Source organism: Hypomesus nipponensis, chromosome 19 (assembly GCF_054491055.1).
Source record: "Hypomesus nipponensis isolate SF chromosome 19, ASM5449105v1, whole genome shotgun sequence".
In the NCBI taxonomy this organism is placed as follows: Eukaryota; Metazoa; Chordata; class Actinopteri; order Osmeriformes; family Osmeridae; genus Hypomesus; species Hypomesus nipponensis.
Window position 1 is genome coordinate 3,527,501 of NC_140379.1, and position 23,740 is coordinate 3,551,240.

The following is a 23,740-nucleotide window of genomic DNA, read 5'->3' on the forward strand; positions in this document are numbered from 1 at the left end:
CGTCCTCAGAGAGGCTGTGTTGTGTGTCTGGCGTGGGTGGGGGGTGGGGGACGGGGGGGTGAAGGGGGGCCCAGTGTTGGAAGCAGGAGCACTGGAACATGTGGGGCATAGAAAACCTATTCATCCTCTGGGCAGGAATACCCCCTCCACTGGCTGATGCGCGCACACATACAAACACACACACACACACACACAAACACACACACACAGATGTACACACCTCCACACACGCCCCCAGAACCCAATAAAGACTGCAGCATTGTGAGATGTTGAAGTAGGTGTGAGGTCAGGCCAAACCCAGAGCTGTGTTTTCCTCCCTGGAACTGCCTCACAGGAAAAGGGCAATGATTTGGAGGTCTGTGCCCTGAGACGGTCTCTTGTGTAATCCAGCCGGCTCCGAGAAAGGAGGGAGGAGGAGAGAAAAGGAGGAGAGAGAGAGAGGCGGAGAGGGAGGTTTTTGTAAATGCTTCAGTCAGCTCAGAGAGCCAGAGAGAAACTCTGGTCAGCTTTGAGAGAAACGTAGAGAGTGTCTCTTGATGTTTGATGCTGATCACCTCTCTCTGGATTAGTAGATGACAAAGTCACCACCCTGTTTTGCCGGACGACAGAAAGCAACTCTTGGTTCGCTGGACAACTAGAACCCGAGTCTGGGTTCGCTGGACGATTGAAACACAACCGGAAGTTTTCTGGACAACCAAAACCCAACCCTGGGTTGGCTGGTGTTGCCTGTTGGACCACAGGGATGCTGGGTGCCGGTGCAGATCATGGACTATGGTGAGTCATGCCCCCCCATCCCAGGTACAGCTCTCTGCACGCTGGGTTCACAGTCATGCTGATGAAAATACATCATTATTACTCACAAACACATTCAACACTTGTTTAGGTGACGTATTCTGCAGCAAGTTATCCAGAACACATCCATAGCACGGTTAGCCACTTCCACAGTTGGCACTTCAACACCGATGATGATTATGTAGCAATATTTTAATAATGCGACATGTCTTGTGCAACTTTTTTATGCAACTGGTTCCAGAGCAGTATAATGATGCACTTGTTGGCCTTTTGGGTGCACACACACACACACACACACACACACAAACACACACACAAACACACCACCCTTCTTATAAGGCAAATGACATCACGCGTGTCCAGTCCAAGATGTCTTTAAAACACAAATAGCCAAGTGGACCAGGGGTGGCTGGCCACTGTTTCCTCTCTGCCCTGACCGGGGAGCCACGGCAGGCAGGGCTCCGCTGCGGTCAGGCACGGCACAGGCCGGGGACCCACACCACAGAGCATGACACATTCCTCCGCGCTGCGGGAGAGGGGCCTCTCCGCAGCTACTGGGCACAAACAGGACTCCACAACACACTGAAGTGAAGATCCCAGGTTAAAGATCTCCCATCTCCCAGGCCCTGAGTGCGTCCTGGTGTGGTGTGGTGGTCGGGCCTCCGTTATGACAGCACGGGGGTGGTGGAGGGAGGAGATCTGTAAATACAGAACAACACACACTCTGTCAGGTTCTGCCCTGGCTGCTGGGGCCTCCCTCCCCCCCTCTCAATCACACTCCGGCAATGCCAACTCACCGCAGCAACTCTCTCCCTCATTCTCTATTTCCCTCTCTCTACCTTTCCCTTGCTCCCTCCTTTCCCTCTCTCTCTCTCTCTCTCTCTCTCTCTCTCTCTCTCTCTCTCCCTCAGTCTCTTTCTCCCTCTCTATTCCCCCCCCCTCCATCTGTCCTTCTTTCTCTCGCCTTGCTGTGCATTCGCGACAACATCTACAGGCGGACACACCTTTCTATAAAAGCTGACCTTTACGTCTCGCTGCCTCCATCTCTCCTGTTTCCCAACGTGTCTAAACAGAGCAGTCTTTCTGCTGTGGCCCGGGACTGCCATGACCTCAGTAGCTGCTCCAGTCACAGGAAAGTCCAGGTCACCCTGCAGCTCTGCTCTCACCAGGCAGGAGAACCGGGCTCCTTCTGGGCCTATAAAAAGAGACCTTCTATCAGAGCAGTAGTCCTGCGAACTCACACAGGGACAGCTAGCAGGTCTGGCTGGGCTGCTGATGACTTTGAGAGAGAGAGACATAGTGTGTGAGAGCAAAAGATAGAAAGAATGAAAGTGAGAGAGAAAGAGAGACAAAAGAGAACCAGAGAGGGGAGGGGTATGTGCCCAGCTTACAACCAGAGATCCATGTCTGTGTTTCCTGTCTATCTGGCTCACTAATGTGAGTGCTGCTGCAGCATAATGACTAACACACCCCCATTACCAGAGCTGCTCGCTGGACCTCTCAAACGAAACCCTTCCTCCTGTGAGAGGGGCTCTGCAGCTCCCATGTCCCTCTTCCAGCCATAGATACCGTCTCTACCCCGAGGCTGAAACAGGTAAACAGCACCCGTGTGTTTGTGGAACTCCCAGCACAGAGAAGGAGCTGTCCTGTGTGAGGTGAGCTGTCCAGGGCTGTGGTCCAGGCAGCTCTCTTGCCCGACGGGAGGCGTCTTACACACTGGAGCATCTATAATGCATTTGATGGTGGTCCTATAGAGCTGGTGTAGACCCTGGAGACCTCAGCGCTGATGCTATACTAGCATGACCTCCATCACACAACCATTAGAACGGTCACGGCTGTTGCACAACATTGCGTTTGTGTGTGTGTGTGTGCGTGCGCGTTTTTGTGTGTGTGTTTTGTAAAGTGCATGTGCGCATGCGAGTGTTTTTGCAAAGTGTGTACGTGTGCAGAGAAAGAGTGTGTGTGTGTGTGTATTTGTACGTGTTTGAGAGTGTTTACACCGAGTGAGTATGTGTGCATAGAAAGCGTGTGTGTGTGCTTGTAATTGTGTGTGCGTGCGCGTGTGTCTATGTGTGTGTGTTAGTGTACAGTCTCGTGAGGGATCTGATTATGTTCTGTACAGCTACATACTGCAGTTCTCAGAGCAGGGAGAGAAAACCTCTCTTATCTCTGTCTCCACTGCCTGGGCTTCAGCAGTTTCTTAGAACACTTATGACACACACACACACTACACACACAAACAAACACACACACACACACACACACACACTCACAGAGGCAGGCTCTCCTAACTGAATTTTCTAATTGCCCTGTAGAGCGTCCCCCTCCATTAGGCGATGTGGCGGCTGGAAGGAGTGTTCTGTATTCGGCGCTCGCTCCTCACACACACACACACACACACGCAGCTGTGCCACAGAGGAACTCCCGCCAGCGCCGGGCGGCCAGCAGGGCAACAGCTCGCAGGATGGAGCGCCCCGCGGGGGACCGGGGGGGCACCAGGGGGGCTACCAGCACCAGCCAGCACGGTCACAGGTCCAGGAAGCTGGCCCTGCTCTCCAGGTGTGGTAGCAACCTGTTTTCTTTCTGCCTGGTTCAGTCATGTTGCTGTTGTCGATGCTGTTCACCGGTCTGTTGTCGGACTTGATCCGAAGGTGGTTTCCGGGGTAACCTTGTTTTGTTTGTTGACACTCAGGTCCCTGATCCTCTGTCACTCCAAGACGAGTGATGACTGCCCTGGTCCGGAGGAGAGGCAGGCAGGAGAGGGCTGGGAGGGGGCCGGGGGCTGGGGGCCCGGGGGCTGGGCCTCCGAGGGAGCTAGAGAAGGGGACTGGGACCAGAGCCACTGGAGAAACATCCAGGGAGGAGCCATGGACGGGGGCTTTCAGGCTCCTACACAGCCACCCATCCAGCCCGGGGCGGTCCAGCCTGGGGACGACAGAGCCCCGGAGGAGAGGAAGAGCTCCAGGAGGATCTTCAGCATCAAGGTAAGAGACCAACACACGGGTTTACAACACGCAGCACATCGTCTTCCCGTTTACCAGCGCTCTGGTTTAGCTTATTTATTTACTTCTGTCTTCCGTATGTAGTGTGTATGTATCAGGAATTCAGCATTTAGTGCATGTGTGTGAGTGTATGCATGTGTTTGTGTGTGTGTGGGTGCATGTGTGTTTGTGTGTGTGTGTGTGTGTGTGTGTGTGTGTGTGTGTGTGTGTGTGTGGGTGGGTGTGTGTGTGTGTGTGTGTGTGTGTGTGTGTGTGTGTGTGTGAGTGTATGCGTGTGTTTGTGTGTGTGTGTGTGTGTGTGTGTAAAAGGAAACAGTGTAGTAGAGCAGCAGCAGAGGTATCAGCTGACAGGCTGAAGATGGATTATCATGAACAGGAGCATGACCTCACACACCACAACATGCATCATGCCTGTCTCTAGGGACGACCTGCTTGGCTGTCCTCATGCCCACATCCTCCTGTCAGACTGGGGTCCTTCACACTGACGGATCACAGAAGCACCATAACATTAGTCCAGGCTGGGGCTCTGTCTGAGCTTGGTTTGAGCCGTGCTTGTGTTTCTTCAGTAGATGTAATAATAATCACATGCTCTGAGCGTGGGAGGCAGAGAGAGGCAGCTGGCAGAGAGAGGCAACTGCCTCTGAGGGACACAAAGACGTCGTCTGTTGGCTCCTGCCAGACACGGCAGCCATGATAATACTGCAGGCACGACGCATTCCACTGATGTCATAACCTCTCTGACTCTCTCTCTCTCTCTCTCTCTCTCTCTCTCTCTCTCTATCTCTCTCTCTCTCTTTCTCTCTCTCTCTCTCTCTCTCACTTTCTCCCTCTTTCACACACACACACACACTCTCTCTCACTCTCTCTTTTTTTCTCTTTATGTCTCTCTCTCCCTCTTTCTCTATCTCTCTCTCTCTCTCCTTCTTTCCCTCCCTCTCTCAGTCTGTGAGACCCAGAGCCCAGGGGTAGGGTGTTAACACTGGAGTTTCTCCCAGACTCCAGCATGTGAGTGTACACGAGCAGTCACACGGACCCTGACCTCGGCTACGGCATGCTAGTCACCTCAGACCAGGTGAATTAGGAAGAACATCAGATCCATTACAACCTGACTAGCTTGGCCTGGCCTGGCCTGGCCTGGCCCTGCACCACAGAGAAAGTGTTCAGCAGAGCTGTTAATGAACTCTCCTGTTGCCGGGCAGATTAGTGACAGGAAGGAGCTCCTAAATCACAGTTTATGAATGAACTAGCTAGCTGTCACGAGACAGACCCTGGAGGCATTCATAGGCTACTGGTTTAACCCTTCACATTGACCTCAAGTTCATGAATGAACTTTGACCCTCAGGGGGTGGACGGAGGTCCTATCAGGATTGTTAGGCTGTCATGGACGTGAGCACGAGGTGAACAAGGTCAGGATGTTAAGTTTAAGTTTGGGGTGTTTAGTACACACGTTCTTCTATTTGTCAGAAATAATGCTCCCTAGCTTCAGGTTATGATTCCTGGTTCCCAACAGGGCATGGCTGTATGTGGAGTAGAAAAGCAAGGAACTCTGAAGCAAATAGCTTTTTAACGATCCTTCTGAAAAGAGCCTGCTGTGTTTTTTTTTTATAATGATCACGTTAGGAGAGATTTAGGATAATCATATCATTTCCTCATAAATGCAACTGAAACACACATGTGTCATAAAGGTAATTTACGCACACTTCATGGACCAATAAAAGGTATCTGCTACTGTTTATTCAACTGCTGGCTTGCTGGGAACTGAATATTTGGTCATGAAGACGTAAAGATATAAAGATCCCCTTGTGTTTTTACCTTGCATGGTGTGTGTGTGTGTGTCTGTGTGCGTCCCTGTGTGTGTGTCTGTGTGTGCGTGTGTGTGTGTGTTGGCACAGGAGAGCAGCATCTGGAGGATGTGTGTGTCGTCCAGGGGGGGTGAGGAGGGCCTGGGCCCTGATAGCAGCGTCCAGGCGGAGGACAAGCAGGGCAGTGTGCTGCCAGGGAGGGATGGAGCAGAGGGCCACAGGTACTGGAACAACCAGCTCCCACCCAGCTCACTGCAGGACGCACACTCCTGTTCTACTGGGACCATGTACTCCAAGACGACTCCCATGCCTCTCCTACACTACACCTGTACCAAATGAAACAGACATGTCAATGTAGTATCTTACTCATTGTAATGCATTGATAAGATAAGAAAACACAACATAAACAAAATGGAAATTTGCCGAATCGTAGAGATGTAAGGCTTTGGTAGGATGGACTCCTGTGTGTGACGACGCTCCTGTGTGTGTGTGTGTGTGTGTGTGTGTGTGTGTGTGTGTGTGTGTGTGCTCTCTCTCCTGGAGCAGCTGCCTACCCAGCCCAGAGCGTCTGGCGCCCTTCAACGGACAGTGTCTGACTGGACAGGCTGGGAGGGAGGTGGAGGGGGGGAGGCTGCACGCGGGCAGGAACAGCCAGGCTCGCAGTGAGGACAGATCTGCAGAGGTAAAATACCCACTTCCTGTCCATACCCACTTCCTGTCGATCGCCGACGCACTCCCACTCCAGATCCCATCTCCCACACGTCTTGATACAGTGCAGTAAGGCTTCCTGGGTGACATGGAGTCACCTGGGTTACATAGAGTCACCTGGGTGACATGGAGTCACCTGGGTTACATAGAGTCACCTGGGTTACATGGAGTCACCTGGGTTACATAGAGTCACCTGGGTTACATGGAGTCACCTGGGTTACATAGAGTCACCTGGGTTACATGGAGTCACCTGGGTTACATGTAGTCACCTGGGTTACATGGAGTCACCTGGGTTACATGTAGTCACCTGGGTTACATGTAGTCACCTGGGTTACATGGAGTCACCTGGGTTACATAGAGTCACCTGGGTGAAGTATTCAATGCCTTTTAAAAGTCAAAGCATTTTGTCAGTGATTTGCTTCCATAGTGAGGAGCGAGGTATGGAGAAGGGCGAGAGGAGGGAGGGATGGAGGAGGGAGAGAAGTGGGAGGGATGGAGGAGGAGGGAGAGAAGTGGGAGGGATGGAGGAGGAGGGAGAGAAGTGGAAGGGATGGAGGAGGAGAGAGAAGAGGGAGGGATGGAGGAGGGAGGGAAGAGCAGGGAGGGACAGACATGAAGGAAAGAATGTGACGACTCTGGACTCAGCTGACAACTCTGACTCACCCCCTGCTCTCTCTCTCTCTCTCTCTCTCTCTCTCTCTCTCTCTCTCTCTCTCTCTCTCTTTCTCCCTCTCCCTCTCCCTCTCCCTCTCTCTCTCTCTCTCTCTCTCTCTCTCCCTCTCTCTCTCTCTCTCTCTCTCTCTCTCCATCCTGCTCTCTCTCCATCCTGCTCTCTCTCCATCCTGCTCTCTGTCTCTCTCAGTTCTACTCTGTCGCTCTGTCTGTTTCCACTGAGTCGATCTGGTGTGGATGGTTCCAGAACAAAAAACTGGAAACAACAATCATTTAAATCGAAACTGTGAAGGGAAATACATTGGTTTCCATCCTCTCAGTGGTGTTGCGTAACACCAGGTTGTTATTGCTCTGGTTTGAAGGGAACCTCCGTGTTTGAAGACAAGTCCCTGTGTCTGGGCAGGACCCTGGTCCCACAGCACCCTGCCCCCCTCTGCCGAACAGACTCAGGACCCCTGACCAATAACAACCACCTCAAGGTAGCAGACACACAGTCAGAGCCTGGATCTCTGCTGCACCAGCCGCCTGTTTATGTGGGTGTGTGTGTGTGTGTGTGTTGCAGCTGCCCATTCCTGAGGTGAATGAGGAGAGATGCTGGGAGGCAGAGAATATAGAGGAGGACCCTCAGGATCAGACTGCCAAGAGAAACCGCTCCAACTCTACTAGTGAGACCTCTCTGCCACTCTCTCCCTCTCTACCTCTCTCTCTCTCTCTTTCTCTCTTTCTCTCTCTCTCTCTCTCTCTCTCTCTCTCTCTCTCTCTCTCTCCTTCTCTCTCTCCCCTTGTCTCTCTTTCTCTCTCTTTCTCTCTCTTTCTCTCTCTCTCTTTCTCTCTCTCTCTCTCTCTCTCTCTCTCTCTCTCTCTCTCTCTCTCTCTCTCTCTCTCTCTCTCTCTCTCTGTCTCTCTCTCTCTGTCTCTCTATCTCCCTCCCCCCCTGTCTCTCTCTCTCTCTCTCCCTCTCTCTCCCTCTCTCTCCCTCTCTCTCTCTCTCTCTCTCTCTCTCTCTTTCTCTCTCTCCCTCTCTATCTCTCTCCCTCTCCACCCCTCCGTCTCTTTGCCACACAGACGCCCTCGTTGTTGTTCTGTATCCTCAGGCGTTCATCCCTACTGGATAGGAGATCTGGACTCCATCATCCTGAGGTCGTCTGGCCCCTGTCCCAGCCACACACACGCACCGGCCGATGGCTTCTACGGCAACAGGAAGTCCCTGTCTCAGCAGCTGGAGTTTCCTCAGAACAACACACAGGTGCTGTGTGTGTGTGTGTGTGTGTGTGTGTGTGTGTGTGTGTGAGAGAGAGAGAGATAAAGAGAAAGACAGAAAGAGAGAGTGAGGAGAGAGATAAAGAGAAAGAAAGAAAGAGAGAGTGAGGAGAGAGATAAAGGGAAAGAAAGAAAGAAAGAAAGAAAGAGAGAGTGAGGAGAGAGATAAAGAGAAAGAAAGAAAGAAAGAACGAAAGAAAGAGAGAGTGAGAGAGAGAGAGAGAGTGAGAGAGACCTACTCCAGGGTTGTGAGTGTGTGTGATGTTTTTCCCAGCCGGCTCCCCGGCCCTCTCGGTCCCTCAGCTCAGCCCACCTGGTCCAGTCCTGCAGCAGCGTCCAGGCCTTTGTCATCTGCAACATCGTCCTGGTGAAGGGTCATGGCAAGGTACCAGAACACGCCCCTCCTGACCCTCAGACTCACAGATCTGCATGCTACTGGTGCTGTAGGGTACTGGTGCCACAAGTTACTGCTACTACAGGTTCCTGGGAGCTCCAAATCAGAAAATATGGTTCCAGATTAGTTTGAAAGGATGATATAACTACCCCAAACCATTGTTTGAAGTTTCAACTCCTTTGAGAAGCAGTTACGATGGGGTTACACATTTTTTGGAGGCTTTATTTTTTGGAGCTCAGCTAGTTGGCGACTGGTACCACAGGTTTACTGGTGCTGCAGGTTACTGGTGCTGCAGGTTATTGGTGCTGCAGGTTACTGGTGCTGCAGGTTATTGGTGCTGCAAGTTACTGGTGCTGCAGGTTACTGGTGCTGCAGGTTATTGGTGCTGCATGTTACTGGTGCTGCAGGTTACTGGTGCTGCAGGTTATTGGTGCTGTAGGTTACTGGTGCTGCAGGTTATTGGTTGATGGCAGGTGTTCTGTCGTGTCCAGGGTCTGGGCTTCAGCATTGTGGGAGGAAGAGACAGCATGTATGGACCCATGGGGATCTACGTGAAGACCATCTTCCCTGGAGGGGCCGCGGCGGCTGACGGCAGGCTCCAGGAAGGTGAGACACACACACACATACGTCTACCAGAAGAACTGGTGCTATGTACCATATACCATGTACCATGGGTTCCTCGTATACTGACTCTTGTCTCTCTCTCAGGAGATGAGATCCTGGATCTGAATGGAGAGTCTCTGCATGGTCTGACACATGAGGATGCACTTCAAAGGTTCAAAGTGAGACCACAAATCACCCAGCATGCACTCTGCTAAACTCTCGAGAGGTTTAAATAAGTTAAGTTACAAAATAAAGCGCACGTATAAGTACACTTAAGAGCAACTAATTGGATCAGTTATTTCCTCTTCCTGCAGCAAATAAAGAAGGGTCTGTTGACCCTGGCTGTGCGGACCAGCCTGCGAGTTGGCGCCCTCTGTGGCCAGGCGCCGGTAGTGCAGCTGTGTAGGTCTCGTTCCCTCAGCTCCAGTACAGGCATGTCTCAGCCCAGCGAGGACCTTGGAGACTTCCACTACCTCAACCCCCTACCTGAAAAACCAGGGGACCGTGTCATGATGGAGATGACCCTGATCAAAGGTCAGAGTTCACCTCACCCCCCCCCCCCCTCCTTTACCCCCCAGGCACAGACCAAGGGACAGGATCACTGGCACTGCAGTAAATCAGTTAGATTCACAATGAAGGGAATCTTTTTGTCTGTATTTTTCATCACTGTGACTGAAAAAGGCTCTTGTGTGTGTGTGTGTGTGTGTGTGTGTGTGTGTGTGTGTTGGTGTGCAGAGGCTGGCGTGGGGCTGGGCATTGGCCTGTGTTGTGTACCCTCTGGGGATGGCTGTCCTGGCATCTACATCCACACCCTGTCGCCCGGGTCTGGGGCACACATGGATGGCAGACTCAGGTGAGGTCACTTCCTGCTGGGTGGAACACCCTGCTCAGCAAAGCTAAGAAATAGTTAGACCAGGCCTACTAACTTCTAACTGCCGGTTAGAATTAAGCTGCTTGTTATATAGACCAACTGCCTGTTAGAATTACATTTACATTTAGTCATTTAGCAGACGCTCTTATCCAAAGCGACTTACAGTAAGTACAGTGACATTCTACCCGAGGAAAGTAGGGTGAAGTGCCTTGCCCAAGGACACAAGTCATTTGGCACAGCAGGGAATCGATCCGGCAACCTACTGATTGACAGCCCGATTCCCTAACCACTCAGCCATCTGACCCCCCCTGACCCCCCCCTGCTGGTTATATAGACTAACTACTGGTTAGAATGAACCTGCTTCTCAAGGCAGATACATCATTCTCAGGCTTTCCATTCAGTGATGTCCAACAGTCTTCTTTGTTGGTATCAAGCTAGCTTCCTCTTTGTCTCTCATGTGTTCCTGACCCCAGTCCTCTCTCTGTCTGTCTGTGTTTCAGATGTGGGGATGAGATCATCGAGATCAATGACACGGTGGTGTATAACATGGCCTTGAACGATGTGTACACGGTTCTGAGCCGCTGCCCTCCTGGTTCGGTCCAGATCATCATCAGTCGACACCCGGACCCCAAAGTACACAACCTCCCTTGCTGCAGCACACTGGCCTCTAACACACTGGCCTCTAACACACTGGCCTCCCACACACTGGCCTCTAACACACTGGCCTCTAACACACTGGCCTCTAACACACTGGCCTCCAACACACTGGCCTCCAACACACTGGCCTCTAACACACTGGCCTCTAACACACTGGCCTCTAACACACTGGCCTCTAACACACTGGCCTCTAACACACTGGCCTCTAACACACTGGCCTCTAACACACTGGCCTCCAACACACTGGCCTCCAACACACTGGCCTCTAACACACTGGCCTCCAACACACTGGCCTCCAACACACTGGCCTCCAACACACTGGCCTCTAACACATTGGCCTCTAACACACTGGCCTCAAATACTCGACTGCGTATTTACCATCTGCTACAGTGTGTGTGAGAGGACGATATACGGACGTGTATGTTTATTGAATTGCGTGTCGGTGCATTAGCGTGTGTTCGAGAGCGGGAGTTTTAAATGCACGTGTGGAAGTCGTGGTTTGTGTGTTTGTGCATGCGTGTGTTTGTGTGTGCGTGTGTGAGTGAGGGCGCTGGCACGCATGTCTGGTGAAAGCACACGTGCGCACGTCCTCGTATCCAGGGCTTCGGTTACTGACGGTGTTTCCGTGGCGTGCTCTCCGTGCAGGTGTCGGAGCTGCAGCTGAACGAGGCGATAGCCAGCGCCGTGGAGAGAAGCAAGCTGAGGAGGGAGAAGAGCTTGTGGAGCATCGATGGTAACAGTCCCTCATTACATTACATTACATCACATCACATTACATTACATGACATGACATTACATGACATTACATTACATCACATCACATTACATCACATTACATTACATCACATGACATCACATTACATCACATGACATGACATCACATTACATCACATGACATGACATTACATGACATGACATTACAGTTATGCATTTAGCTGATGCTTTTATCCAAAGCGACTTCCAAGAGAGAGTTTTACAAAAGTGCACTGATCATAGCGACGAGATAGCCCCAAACATTGCGGGTAGCCAAACATGAAAAATACGTTGTGAAAACCAAATAAGTTCCAAAGGGAAGAACAATTAAAAAAAAATGTTAGACAAGTTACAATTAAACAGCAAGTGCAAGAGTGCACCTGTGGAAAAAGCAAGCAACAATAATATTCATTTCACGGTGAGAACAATCATTTTAAGACAGTTGAAACAAACCGACACACACAACTCCCCAGACTGATGACTCACACCGCCCCGCGCCTCCAGGCCTGACAGATAACAGGAAGAGATCATTTCATTGTGACATCACGTCCGAGTGTGCCTGGCTGTCAGTGACTGAGCCTGGGCTTCCTCTCTGAGATAAGCTGAGCAGCGGATGCCTTTTATATTTAGATGTGTAATCAGGAACTGGGTTTCACGTTTCCTTCCTGACTTCCTGATGCTCAGCAGGGTCTGCTTGTGTGTTCCCGGCAGGCCTGCGACGCCTGGAGCCCTGCTCCCACGGCAGGCAGAAGTGTGAGCGCTGTCTGGAGAGGAGCTTCAGTCAGCTGACCACCAGGAGGGCCCAGAAGACCATGACTCGCTCCTGCAGTGACAGCACTCACACCCACACACACCACCGCTGCCCCGGGCCCGGGCCGGGGCCTGGGTCTGGATCCGGGAAGACACACAACCTCCAGGTCCCGCACCACCACCCCCCCGCAAGGGTCCACAGCCTGGATGTCCCCATGGTGAGAGAAGTCTGCCAGAGAGAGTGTGTGTGTGAACATGCATGTCTGTCAGAAGACCAGAGCTCCAGATCAGTGCTCTCCAGAAGGATGATGTCCCTCTCTACTCCTGCCTCCTTCCAGAGCCCCATGACAGAGTCCTGGTCTGAAAACAGGCTGTCAGCGCCGGTGTACATTGAGGATGACTACAACGTCCCCTACAACTCCCCTGCTACCCTCACCAGCCCGCAAGCCCCAGACCTGGCCACCAGGGGCAGCAAGGTAGATGGACCAGTCATGCCATTGAAATGAAATCTGGAATACAGGACTTCCTGGTGTGTCATGTGACAGGATGTTCTCTGTGTGCTTCCTCTGTAGTCCAGAGCGCAGGGCCAGGGCCCAGGGGCCCAGCGCGGGGGCAGCAGACCCCCAGACGCCCCCAGTGCAGAGGGCTGGGCGGGGGACGCCTCTGGCTCCAGCAGAGGCTCTTCGGTCAGGGAGGATGACTTGAGCCCCTCACACACCAGCTGCCAGGTACACACACACACTGAGGTACCAAGGTACACACACACACTGAGGTACCAAGGTACACACACACACTGAGGTACCAAGGTACACACACACACTGAGGTACCAAGGTACACACACACACTGAGGTACCAAGGTACACACACACACTGAGGTCCCCAGGCATACACAAACAGATTAAAGTTCCCACTACAAACACCCCCCCCCCCCGCCACCCACCAACACACACACTGAGGTACCAAAGTACACACACCCAAACACACTGAGGAACCAAGGTATACACACACACACACACACACACACACACTGAGGCCCCTAGAACAGTGTGTCTCTGCTCCTCTCATTTGGCTCACACCAGCTAACTACAAGCCTCACACCGTTATGCAACAAGACAGCCCAGCTCAGCACTGATGCCCATACATGGTGTCTGAAACTGCTGTACCTGACCAATGAGATACAGCACCATTCAGCTTCATCACATCAGCTGTAGATGTCACGGTTCTCTGTACTGCGGTTTCCTGTTTCAGACACACAATCCTAACCACCGCAGACATCCTCAACTGACCTTTTATGACTGTAAGACCTCATTCAGACACATTCTGCGCCCATAACCTTGTGCTGTCTCTCCACCCATCTCTCCGCACGGCCCCCAGATGTTCACCAGCGTTTACAAGGCTCTGAGGAAGATCCTGAGGTTACTGTTTAGGAGTGTATGTGAGATCGCTTCATCTGTTCCGCCTGTGCTGCTGAGGCCTGAGTCGTGTGTCTTGCTGCTCGTATCGGTGAACACTGAAGTGTGTGAGTGTGTGTGCTGCAGGAAGACTGTGTTGCCCTATATCTGTCCATTAGGCATGTGTCTTGTGGAGCATGTGGCGTTGTTGGTGTGATTTTCACTGCTCTGATCTGGTGTGGTGTTGGTATCTGCGCAAAGCGCTGCTGGGTGTATTGCATCTGTGGTTGCATTGCGACGCGCGATCACTCTCACAACTTCCTGTTTGCGTTACAGGAAGGAGAGGGCGAGCGAGTGCACCCAGGAGGAAGCAAAGAAGCAGATGGTTCGTCTGCCTCCCCTCAACACTCGCACCGTGCCAACGACAGACTACACACAGGTAAGGGACATGCATGGGTTCCAATCATGAATTTCAGCAGGTCAGAAGAATATTATGGGATGGATTGATGAACTAGACTAGCAGAAAATCTGTGGGCTGTGGTTCTCCTGGTGTTCGTCCCCTCCTGCCCTGCATGTTCTAGATGTTTCCCTGCTCCAACACACCTGATTCCAATGAATGGGTCGTTAGTGACCCATTCATTGGAATCAGGTGTGTGTGAGAATGTCGAAAACATTCCGGACAGGGGGGCACAAGGACCAGGATTGAGAAAGGTTGATTTAACGCGATGATGTTGATGTTGTAATCAAAGTCGGAAAGCTGTGCTCACATCCTCTTCCATGTCAGCTCACTCTGTGTGCTCGTATGTGCCCGCTCTCTCTGTGTCTCAGTGCCTCCTCTCGCCCCGGGCTCCAGACCCCTCCTGAGAAGACAGGGCCACGTGGAGCAGCTGCACGACCCCTGGGTTCGCATCTCCGACTGCTCCCCAGATCAGGAGCCCCACCCTCCAGACTCACGGCATCCAGACGACGCACACCTCCACCAACACACTGCAGAACGCCAGCACAACAAACACACACGTACCCACAGCCCGGTCACAATGGATGAACGAGAGAGTCCCTGTGAACCGAACGACCCCCCTCCAGAGCCCCCTCTCTCCACCAGGTCCGAGGACCCCCCAGGGGGGAAGAAGGGGCCACCGGTGGCCCCCAAGCCCACGTGGGCCCGCCAGAGCTTGAGGAGCATCCGTAATGGGAGGGGCCAGCAGGAGAAGGACACGCCCCCGGAACACAGGGCCCGGGTGGGCGGGACCAGAACCTTCGGAGTAAACCTGAGGTCTGCTTCCTCTGCAGCCAACCTGTCTATCAAACAGAAGATCCACTCGTTCGAGACGTTCTCCAGCCCTGAGGGTGTTCAGAACGGGAGCACCAGGAGAGCGCTGGGCCCCTCCAGCTCCCTGCCTCTCTTGGACAAGCCCAGGGGTGTCCCTGCCCCCCTGCACGCTGCTGCCGCTGCAGACAAGGACAACACTGCCCGGAGAGCCAGGGACGACCTGCCTTCATGTGAAGAGGAAAAAGTGCAAAAGACCTCCTCCCCTCCCCCTCCATCCTCCCCTCCCCCTGCCTTCCTCCCCGTCACAGCACTGACCCCTGACCCCTCTCCCCCCGACCCCTCTCCCCCCGACTCCCCCAGAGTTCTCAGAGTCTCCCAGAGATCCCCAGAACCAGAAGACCCTCCAAGCCACGACCCCAGTCACCAGAGCAGCCCTCCATCCGAGGGGGGCCCTCCCCCAGACCCGGATACGGAGCCCCTCGATGGGGCTTCGGACTCCTCCATGCCGCCCCAAGACCTGGCCCCCAGGAGGTCCAACAGCGCCAGGACAGAGAGTCCTCCAGCAGAGGGGGACGAGGCCCAGAGCCAGCTCAAGCAGGCCAGCCATCGGACACGTAGCCTGCCCCTGGGCACCTCCCCCTGCCTGGACGGCCCTGCTCCGAGGGCTCTGGAGGGAGAGAGTCTGGGGAAGATACTGTCCTTCAGCAACCAGGTACACTAGTGGTGTGAGTGTGTGGTATGAACAACATGAACACTGAGGCCCAGTTTACCAGACATGGATTTGACTTAGTCCTAGACTAAAACCGTTTTTCAATGGAGAGCTTCATTGAATATTTCACTTACTTTAGGACTCAGTACATGTCTGGAAAACTGGCCCTAAATGTTTAAATTCAAGTATTCATTTAGTAGATGCTTTCTATCCAATGGGACATACAAATAGTATGTACACCAGGTATACTAGTGTGTGTTTGTGTGTAGTATGTAAACCAGATGCACATGTGTGTGTAGTGTAGTGTGTACACCTGGCCTTGTTCCGCTGGCTTATCTTCTTTCAGATCTCCTCCTCTCATCTCCGCAGGTGTCTCATGCTTTTATGCGCTCCATGAACTCCCTGCCCCCCTCTCCCTCCCCCTGCCCCTCCAGCCTGGGTAACCCCTGGCCAGCCGGGGACCCCCCCAGCCTCGAGGAGCCCGACCCAGCCCTGACCGCCCCCCAGAACCCTGGAGCGGACGGCGCTGAGAGGGGCTTCTCTGTCAGGTGAATACAGACACGCAGGTGTTTTCCTTTGGTTGGTGAGAAGCAGGCGGGAACAGACTCATCTACAGACTGTATCTGTAGCAGGCTGCTTCGGAACAGTCAGCATAGTCTCGAGAGGGGAAGTGTGTTCCAGCTGAGCAAGATCCTCTTACATTTTGACTTCCTGTTCCGAAGTTGTGTTTGTCGTGCTGTCTCAACATGGTGAACTGTGTCTGATGGTCTCAGCGCAGTTCAGTACAATCACAGCACATCCATATTGACTCTATATACCCTCTGCAAGGAGTTAAAGGATCAGACCTTCAATGATACTGTTGCATACTGTCAGTTCATACAGTGTCATACTGTTCAAGTGTGTGTTTGTGAGTGTGTACACTCACAAACACACTGTGTGTGTCTGCATGTGTCTGAGTGTGTCTGTGTGTCTGCATGTGTGTACAACTGTACATGTGTGTTTGTGTGTGTGTGTGTATATGTGTGTGTGTTTGTGTGCGTGAGAGGAAATGACTGACAATACTTCCTGTTTGCGTCATCAGCTTGGCAGAGCTGAGAGAGTGCACCATCGAGAGAGGGGAAGGGGCGGGACCCGACCAGGGGGGGCGGGACCGCCCACAAGCCACGCCCTCTTCAGCGTGCGCTCACTCTGTCATCTCAGCCATCCCCACGCAGGAAATAAACCGGATGATACAGGAAGTGACGGCCCTGGATGAGGAAACACTGAAGGTGAGGGCTGGTGGTGTTCCCTGCTACTGTACATCAGACTCAAAGTGCGAATTATACAATGATAATCGCTGGGGTCAACTTCTTCTCCAGGCCGTAAAGTAATAGTTACGATTACAGGTAAGAATGATATATAAATATATCAACCCCCCCGACCTGTTGTTTTTACCTCTTTTGGGGTCCAAGTCTTAATTAGGTGGGTCATACCCCCCACGCCCCCCCTGTAATTCAAACCCTGATACTAACCCCTTTGGTCATTTTCCCCAAAACACACAAGCTAACCCCTTTGGTCATTTTATCCAAAACACATATGCTCGCCCTTTGGTCATTTACCCCAAAACACACATGCTAACCCCTTTGGTCATTTTATCCAAAACACATATGCTCGCCCTTTGGTCATTTACCCCAAAACACACATGCTAACCCCTTTGGTCATTTACCCCAAAACACACATAGTAACCCCTTTGGTCATTTACCCCAAAACACACATGCTAACCCCTTTGGTCATTTTATCCAAAACACACAAGCTAACCCCTTTGGTCATTTTATCCCAAAACACACATGCTAACCCCTTTGGTCATTTATCCCAAAACACACATGCTAACCCTTTGGTCATTTTATCCAAAACACATATGCTCGCCCTTTGGTCATTTACCCCAAAACACACATGCTAACCCCTTTGATCATTTATCCCAAAACACACATGCTAACCCCTTTGGTCATTTTATCCAAAACACACATGCTAACCCCTTTGATCATTTATCCCAAAACACACATGCTAACCCCTTTGGTCATTTTATCCAAAACACACATGCTAACCCCTTTGGTCATTTTATCCAAAACACACATGCTAACCCCTTTGGTCATTTGCCCAAAAACACACACGCTAACCCCTTTATTCATTTTATCCAAAACACACATTCTAATCCCTTTGGTCATTTACCCCAAAACACACATGCTAACCCCTTTGGTCATTTCATCCAAAACACACATGCTAACCCTTTAGTCATTTACCTCAAAACACACATGCTAACCCCTTTGGTCATTTTATCCAAAACACACATGCTAACCCCTTTGGTAATTTTATTCAAAACACACATGGTAACCCTTTGGTAATTTATGCTAAAACACACATGCTAACCCCTTTGGTCATTTACCCTAAAACACACATGCTAATCCCTTTGGTCATTTTATGCAAAACACACATGCTAACCCCTTTGGTCATTTTATGCAAAACACACATGCTAACCCCTTTGGTCATTTTATTCAAAACACACATGTTAACCCTTTGGTCATTTACCCCAAAACACACATGCTAACCCCTTTGGTCATTTTATCCAAAACACACATGCTAACCCTTTGGTCATTTTATTCAAAACACATATGTTAACCCTTTGGTAATTTACCTCAAAACACACATTCTAAGTCTTTAGGTCATTTGCCCAAAAACAGACATACTAACCCCTTTGGTCATTTACCCCAAAACACACATGCCAACCCCTTTGGTCATTTCATCCAAAACACACATGCTAACCCTTTGGTAATTTACCTCAAAACACACATTCTAACTCTTTAGGTCATTTGTCCAAAAACAGACATACTAATCCCTTTGGTCATTTACCCCAAAACACACATGCTAACCCCTTTGTTCATTTACCCCAAAACACACATGCTAACCCCTTTGGTCATTTTATTCAAAACACACATGCTAACCCCTTTGGTCATTTTATTCAAAACAAACATGGTAACCCTTTGGTAATTTATGCTAAAACACACATGCTAACCCCTTTGGTCATTTACCCCAAAACACACATGCTAATCCCTTTGGTCATTTTATTCAAAACACACATGCTAACCCCTTTGGTCATTTTATTCAAAACACACATGTTAACCCTTTGGTCATTTACCCCAAAACACACATGCTAACCCCTTTGGTCATTTCATCCAAAACACACATGCTAACCCTTTGGTTATTTTATTCAAAACACACATGGTAACCCTTTAGTAATTTATGCTAAAACACACATGCTAACCCTTTGGTCATTTACCCCAAAACACACATGCTAATCCCTTTGGTCATTTTATCCAAAACACTCATACTAACCCCTTTGGTAATTTTATCCAAAACACACATGCTTACCCTTTTGGTCATTTTATCCAAAACACACATACTAACCCCTTTGGTCATTTTATCCAAGACACACATGCTAACCCCTTTGGTCATTTTATCCAAAACACACATGCTAACCCCTTTGGTCATTTTATTCAAAACACACATGGTAACCCTTTGGTAATTCATGCTAAAACACACATGCTGACCCTTTTGGTCATTTACCCCAAAACACACATGCTAACCCCATTGGCCATTTACTACAAAAAACACATAATCACCTCTTTGGTAATTCACCCCAAAACACTCATACTAACCCCTTTGGTAATTTTATCCAAAACACACATGCTTACCCTTTTGGTCATTTTATCCAAAACACACATACTAACCCCTTTGGTCATTTTATCCAAGACACACATACTAACCCCTTTGGTAATTTTATCCAAAACACACATGCTAACCCTTTGGTAATTCATGCTAAAACACACATGCTGACCCTTTTGGTCATTTACCCCAAAACACACATGCTAACCCCATTGGCCATTTACTACAAAAAACACATAATCACCTCTTTGGTAATTCACCCCAAAACACTCATACTAACCCCTTTGGTAATTTTATCCAAAACACACATGCTTACCCTTTTGGTCATTTTATCCAAAACACACATACTAACCCCTTTGGTCATTTTATCCAAGACACACATACTAACCCCTTTGGTAATTTTATCCAAAACACACATGCTAACCGCTTTGGTCATTTTATCCAAAACACACGTGCTAACCCTTTTGGTCATTTTATTCAAAACACACATGGTAACCCTTTGGTAATTCATGCTAAAACACACATGCTAACCCCTTTGGTCATTTTATCCAAAACACACATGCTAACCCCTTCGGTCATTTCATCCAAAACACACATGCTAACCCTTTGGTCATTTTATGCAAAACACACATGGTAACCCTTTGGTAATTTATGCTAAAACACACATGCTAACCCCTTTGGTCATTTACCCCAAAACACACATGCTAATCCCTTTGGTCATTTTATGCAAAACACACATGCTATCCCCTTTGGTCATTTTATTAAAAACACACATGTTAACCCTTTGGTCATTTACCCCAAAACACACATGCTAATCCCTTTGGTCATTTTATCCAAAACACTTATACTAACCCCTTTGGTAATTTTATCCAAAACACACATGCTTACCCTTTTGGTCATTTACCCCAAAACACACATGCTAACCCCATTGGCCATTTACTACAAAAAACACATAATCACCTCTTTGGTAATTCACCCCAAAACACACATACTAACCCCTTTGGTCATTTACCCCAAAACACATCTACTTAGTCACGCTTCTTGAGGAAGATCCTTGAAGGGGATCAATCTTCAACTGTCACTCTGTTCTGTAGATCTGTTTCATACTATGCTTCACTCAGGCATCATGATGATTATTTTTAACACTTTTCGTCATTTTAAGCTCTCTATGCAGAGGGGCTGTGGTGAGAACTGAGATCAATAGCACACGGTTAAGGCATAGGTCATTATTCATGCTGTTTAGACTCTGATCTTTCTCTGGTGTAGCTTCTGCACAACAACAGGAATCTCAAAGCTGAATGGGTAGAGTGTTAAAGTGCTTTCACTCCCACACACTTTCTCACACACACACACACTAACACACACGCTTGCACACGGAAGCACTACCTGGGATGCTTTCAAGAGACCAGAGAAGAGGCTTTTAGACTACCATATACTGTATTGTGTTTCTGTCCTCCATTTCCGTTCGAGGTAATCAAAGCCTTTGTCTCTGTCTCTCAAACACACACACACACACACACACACACACACACACACTCAAACCCCCACACTCCAATGCCTCCCTAAGGGGCACTTGTCTCTGTGCTACAGAGATCATTTGGATGCTTTTCCTGTCTTGATGTCATCCCCCTTCTCTTACTGCACACTGAAGCAGGTTAGGAGCTTCCAACTGTGTGGAGCTGCCTCGTACTGCCTCACTCTGCCTCACTCTGCCTCACTCACTATTCAGCCTGATACAGATTCCCTACCTATCTCTGCTTATTCACAGATGGTCAATGTTAGTCCTCTTACAACTGCTCATCTGTTGCTGTGCGTGTGTGCGTGCGTGTGCGTGCGTGTGTGGATGTGTGCTGCATCTCCACGTTCATTTAGCAGAGCACTCACATTTCCCCCAGGAGCATCACAGCACCATCTGCTGTTCACAACGACACACACACACACACACACACACACACTCCAGTGTTACACACATATCTCACCCACATCACAGAGCTGTTCTGTAGCTGTCCTGTCACATACACCGGACATGTTACACGGTGGGTCTCTAAGAGGGCGATCTAAAACATGTCACTGAAAGCAGAGCAACATTCTTAACTACATTTTGCTTTCTTTCTCTTCAGCAATTTGAGGACATCCAGGTGGTGATCTTACACAAGGAGGAGGGAGCAGGGCTGGGATTCAGCATTGCTGGAGGGATTGATCTGGAGAACAAGGCCACAACAGTGAGTAGAACATCACTGTACCTCCTTTCTATCTTTCTTTCTTTTCTCTTCCTCTCTCTCTCTCTCTCTCTCTCTCTCTCTCTCTCTCTCTCTCTCTCTCTCTCTCTCTCTCTCTGTCTCTCTCTCTCTCTCTCTCTCTCTCGCTTCATGCCTTCCTCCCTCCCTTCCTTCCTTCTCTCCATCTCCCTCTCCTTCCCTCCCTCCCTCCTTGAGCCTCTAGCCTCGCAGCTGTGTCTCCAGCCTCCTCCCTGCTCCTCCAGGTCCACCGGGTTTTCCCCCACGGCCTGGCCGCCCAGGAAGGAACCATAGAGAAGGGGGACGAGGTGCTGTCCATCAACGGACACACGCTGAGGGACGTGACCCACGCCGATGCCACGGCCACGCTGCGCCAGACCCGGGCCCTGAGGCTGGCCGTGGTGGTGGTCTGCAAGAGGCCCGAGGCCCAGGGGCTGGAGGCCGGAGGAGCTGGCAGCGGCAAGCCCGAGAACTCGTCCGTGAGCCAGCCAGAGGCCGGCTCCACAGGTGAGGAACGCCAGGCAAACCTGGGGACTCTTGTCCATGACTGGGAGGGGGTGGCCTCTGCCCCTAGAGGATGCAGGAGGGAGGTGCAGGAGGGGAGGTGCGGCTGGTTTTAATCCCTGCATAGCTCATTCTCTGTCCCCCTTCCCAGTGGAGGAGATGGAAGCTAGCGTGACGGTGCAGCTGGAGAAGGGAGCCGGGGGGGTCGGATTCAGCCTGGAGGGGGGAAAAGGCTCCATCCATGGAGACAGACCCCTGGTCATCAACAGGATCTTCAAAGGTAATAACCCTAACCCATCCTGGGACCTGAATAGTTGTCTTATACACACATGGCTGCCACCAATAAAGGAGGAATATCTGGATAAATTATGTATTAATAAAATATATTTTTATTTATTTATTTATTAATATATAGATATATAGATGTATAGATATATTATTCAATTTGCAGTAGCAGTTGATTGTTACAATTAGGTGATGCTGTTCTCTGTCACCAGGGGGTGCTGCAGAGCTCAGTGGTCTGCAGACAGGAGATGAGCTTCTGCAAGTTCAGAACGTTTCCCTCCAGGAAATGGCCCGCTTCGAGGCCTGGAACATCGTCAAGGCTCTGCCTGAAGGACCCATCACCGTGGTTATCAGAAGGAGGGGCGAGGAGACTGACTGAGCTGGACAGAGATCTGACCAAAACCTTCCTCTAACCCTAACCCAGTCCTCCATCTAACCCCAACCCTCTAACCCTTACCCAGTCCTCCATCTAACCCCAACCCTCTGACCCTAACCCAGTCCTCCCTCTAACCCCAACCCAAACCTTCATATCCCCTTCTGATCTTAATCCAGACCTTCCTGGTTCAAGTTTAGACTCTCTAAACAGGACCTTCTCTGTACTGCTTCACCTATAGAGGGAGACTAGGGGCCAGGTTGATTCTGACACAGAGCAAACACAATCTATGGACACATTTCTAGAAGCTTTTTGCTGTCTGGTATGGAGAAGTGAATACAGTAAATTTGACAAAGCAGCAAAAAAGAAAGAAGATATAGTTAACTGTAAGAAGGTACTTAAACTCAAAGGCCTATAGGATTTTAATCACATTTTGTATGTACTGAACACAAACTAAATGAAGAGGAAACAGCATAGTCATCCTGCTGCTTGACCAACCAAAGACTACAGACCTGTATATGCAGACCAAAATGTAACTGAGTGTTTCATGTTGCTATTATTGTTCATTAGAAATGTTAAAAAAAATACTTTGAGATGTATGACAAACAAACATAGACGTGTTACATTTCTGAATAAATTATGATCAACTGAAACACAACGTAATCTTCATTTGTGCATGTGTGAAGGATAGACAAGGGTACATTCAGGGTTCCCACTGGGTCTTCAAAAGGTTTAAAATTCTGAACTTTAAATGTAAGGCCTTAAAATGTATTTGAAGACATGTGAAATCTCACATGTCCACAATGTAGTGTTTAAGTTAAAATAAACAATTTAAAGTTTGGATTTGAACCCAGGCTGTTGCGATACCGCACCAGCATGTCTGAAAGAGCACGCAAACTAACCCAGTGAGTTAACAGGCGAGCCCTGCTTTCTTCTGGCTTTCTGACACCCCAACTCTGCAGGTTAATAGTTCAATGTCAAATTTATTTTGAGTGGAGATTGTTATG

General features: G+C 49.9%; 1 protein-coding gene across 1 annotated transcript; it reads left to right on the top strand.

Annotated features, from left to right (window-relative positions):
* Positions 1-459: 459 nt before the first annotated feature.
* Positions 460-23,571, top strand: il16 (interleukin 16). The gene is made up of 26 exons (XM_084682770.1): positions 460-774; positions 3,108-3,351; positions 3,485-3,776; positions 5,687-5,817; positions 6,143-6,278; positions 7,339-7,455; positions 7,539-7,641; positions 8,071-8,222; positions 8,511-8,621; positions 9,122-9,236; positions 9,339-9,412; positions 9,548-9,767; positions 9,969-10,086; positions 10,605-10,737; positions 11,407-11,494; positions 12,226-12,482; positions 12,603-12,740; positions 12,837-12,992; positions 13,993-14,095; positions 14,485-15,638; positions 16,005-16,183; positions 16,717-16,903; positions 21,455-21,556; positions 21,817-22,078; positions 22,227-22,355; positions 22,573-23,571. Exons 1-26 carry the CDS (start codon positions 765-767, stop codon positions 22,737-22,739), a joined length of 4,878 nt encoding a protein of 1,625 aa, XP_084538896.1. The 5' UTR covers positions 460-764; the 3' UTR covers positions 22,740-23,571.
* The last annotated feature ends 169 nt before the right edge of the window (positions 23,572-23,740 follow it).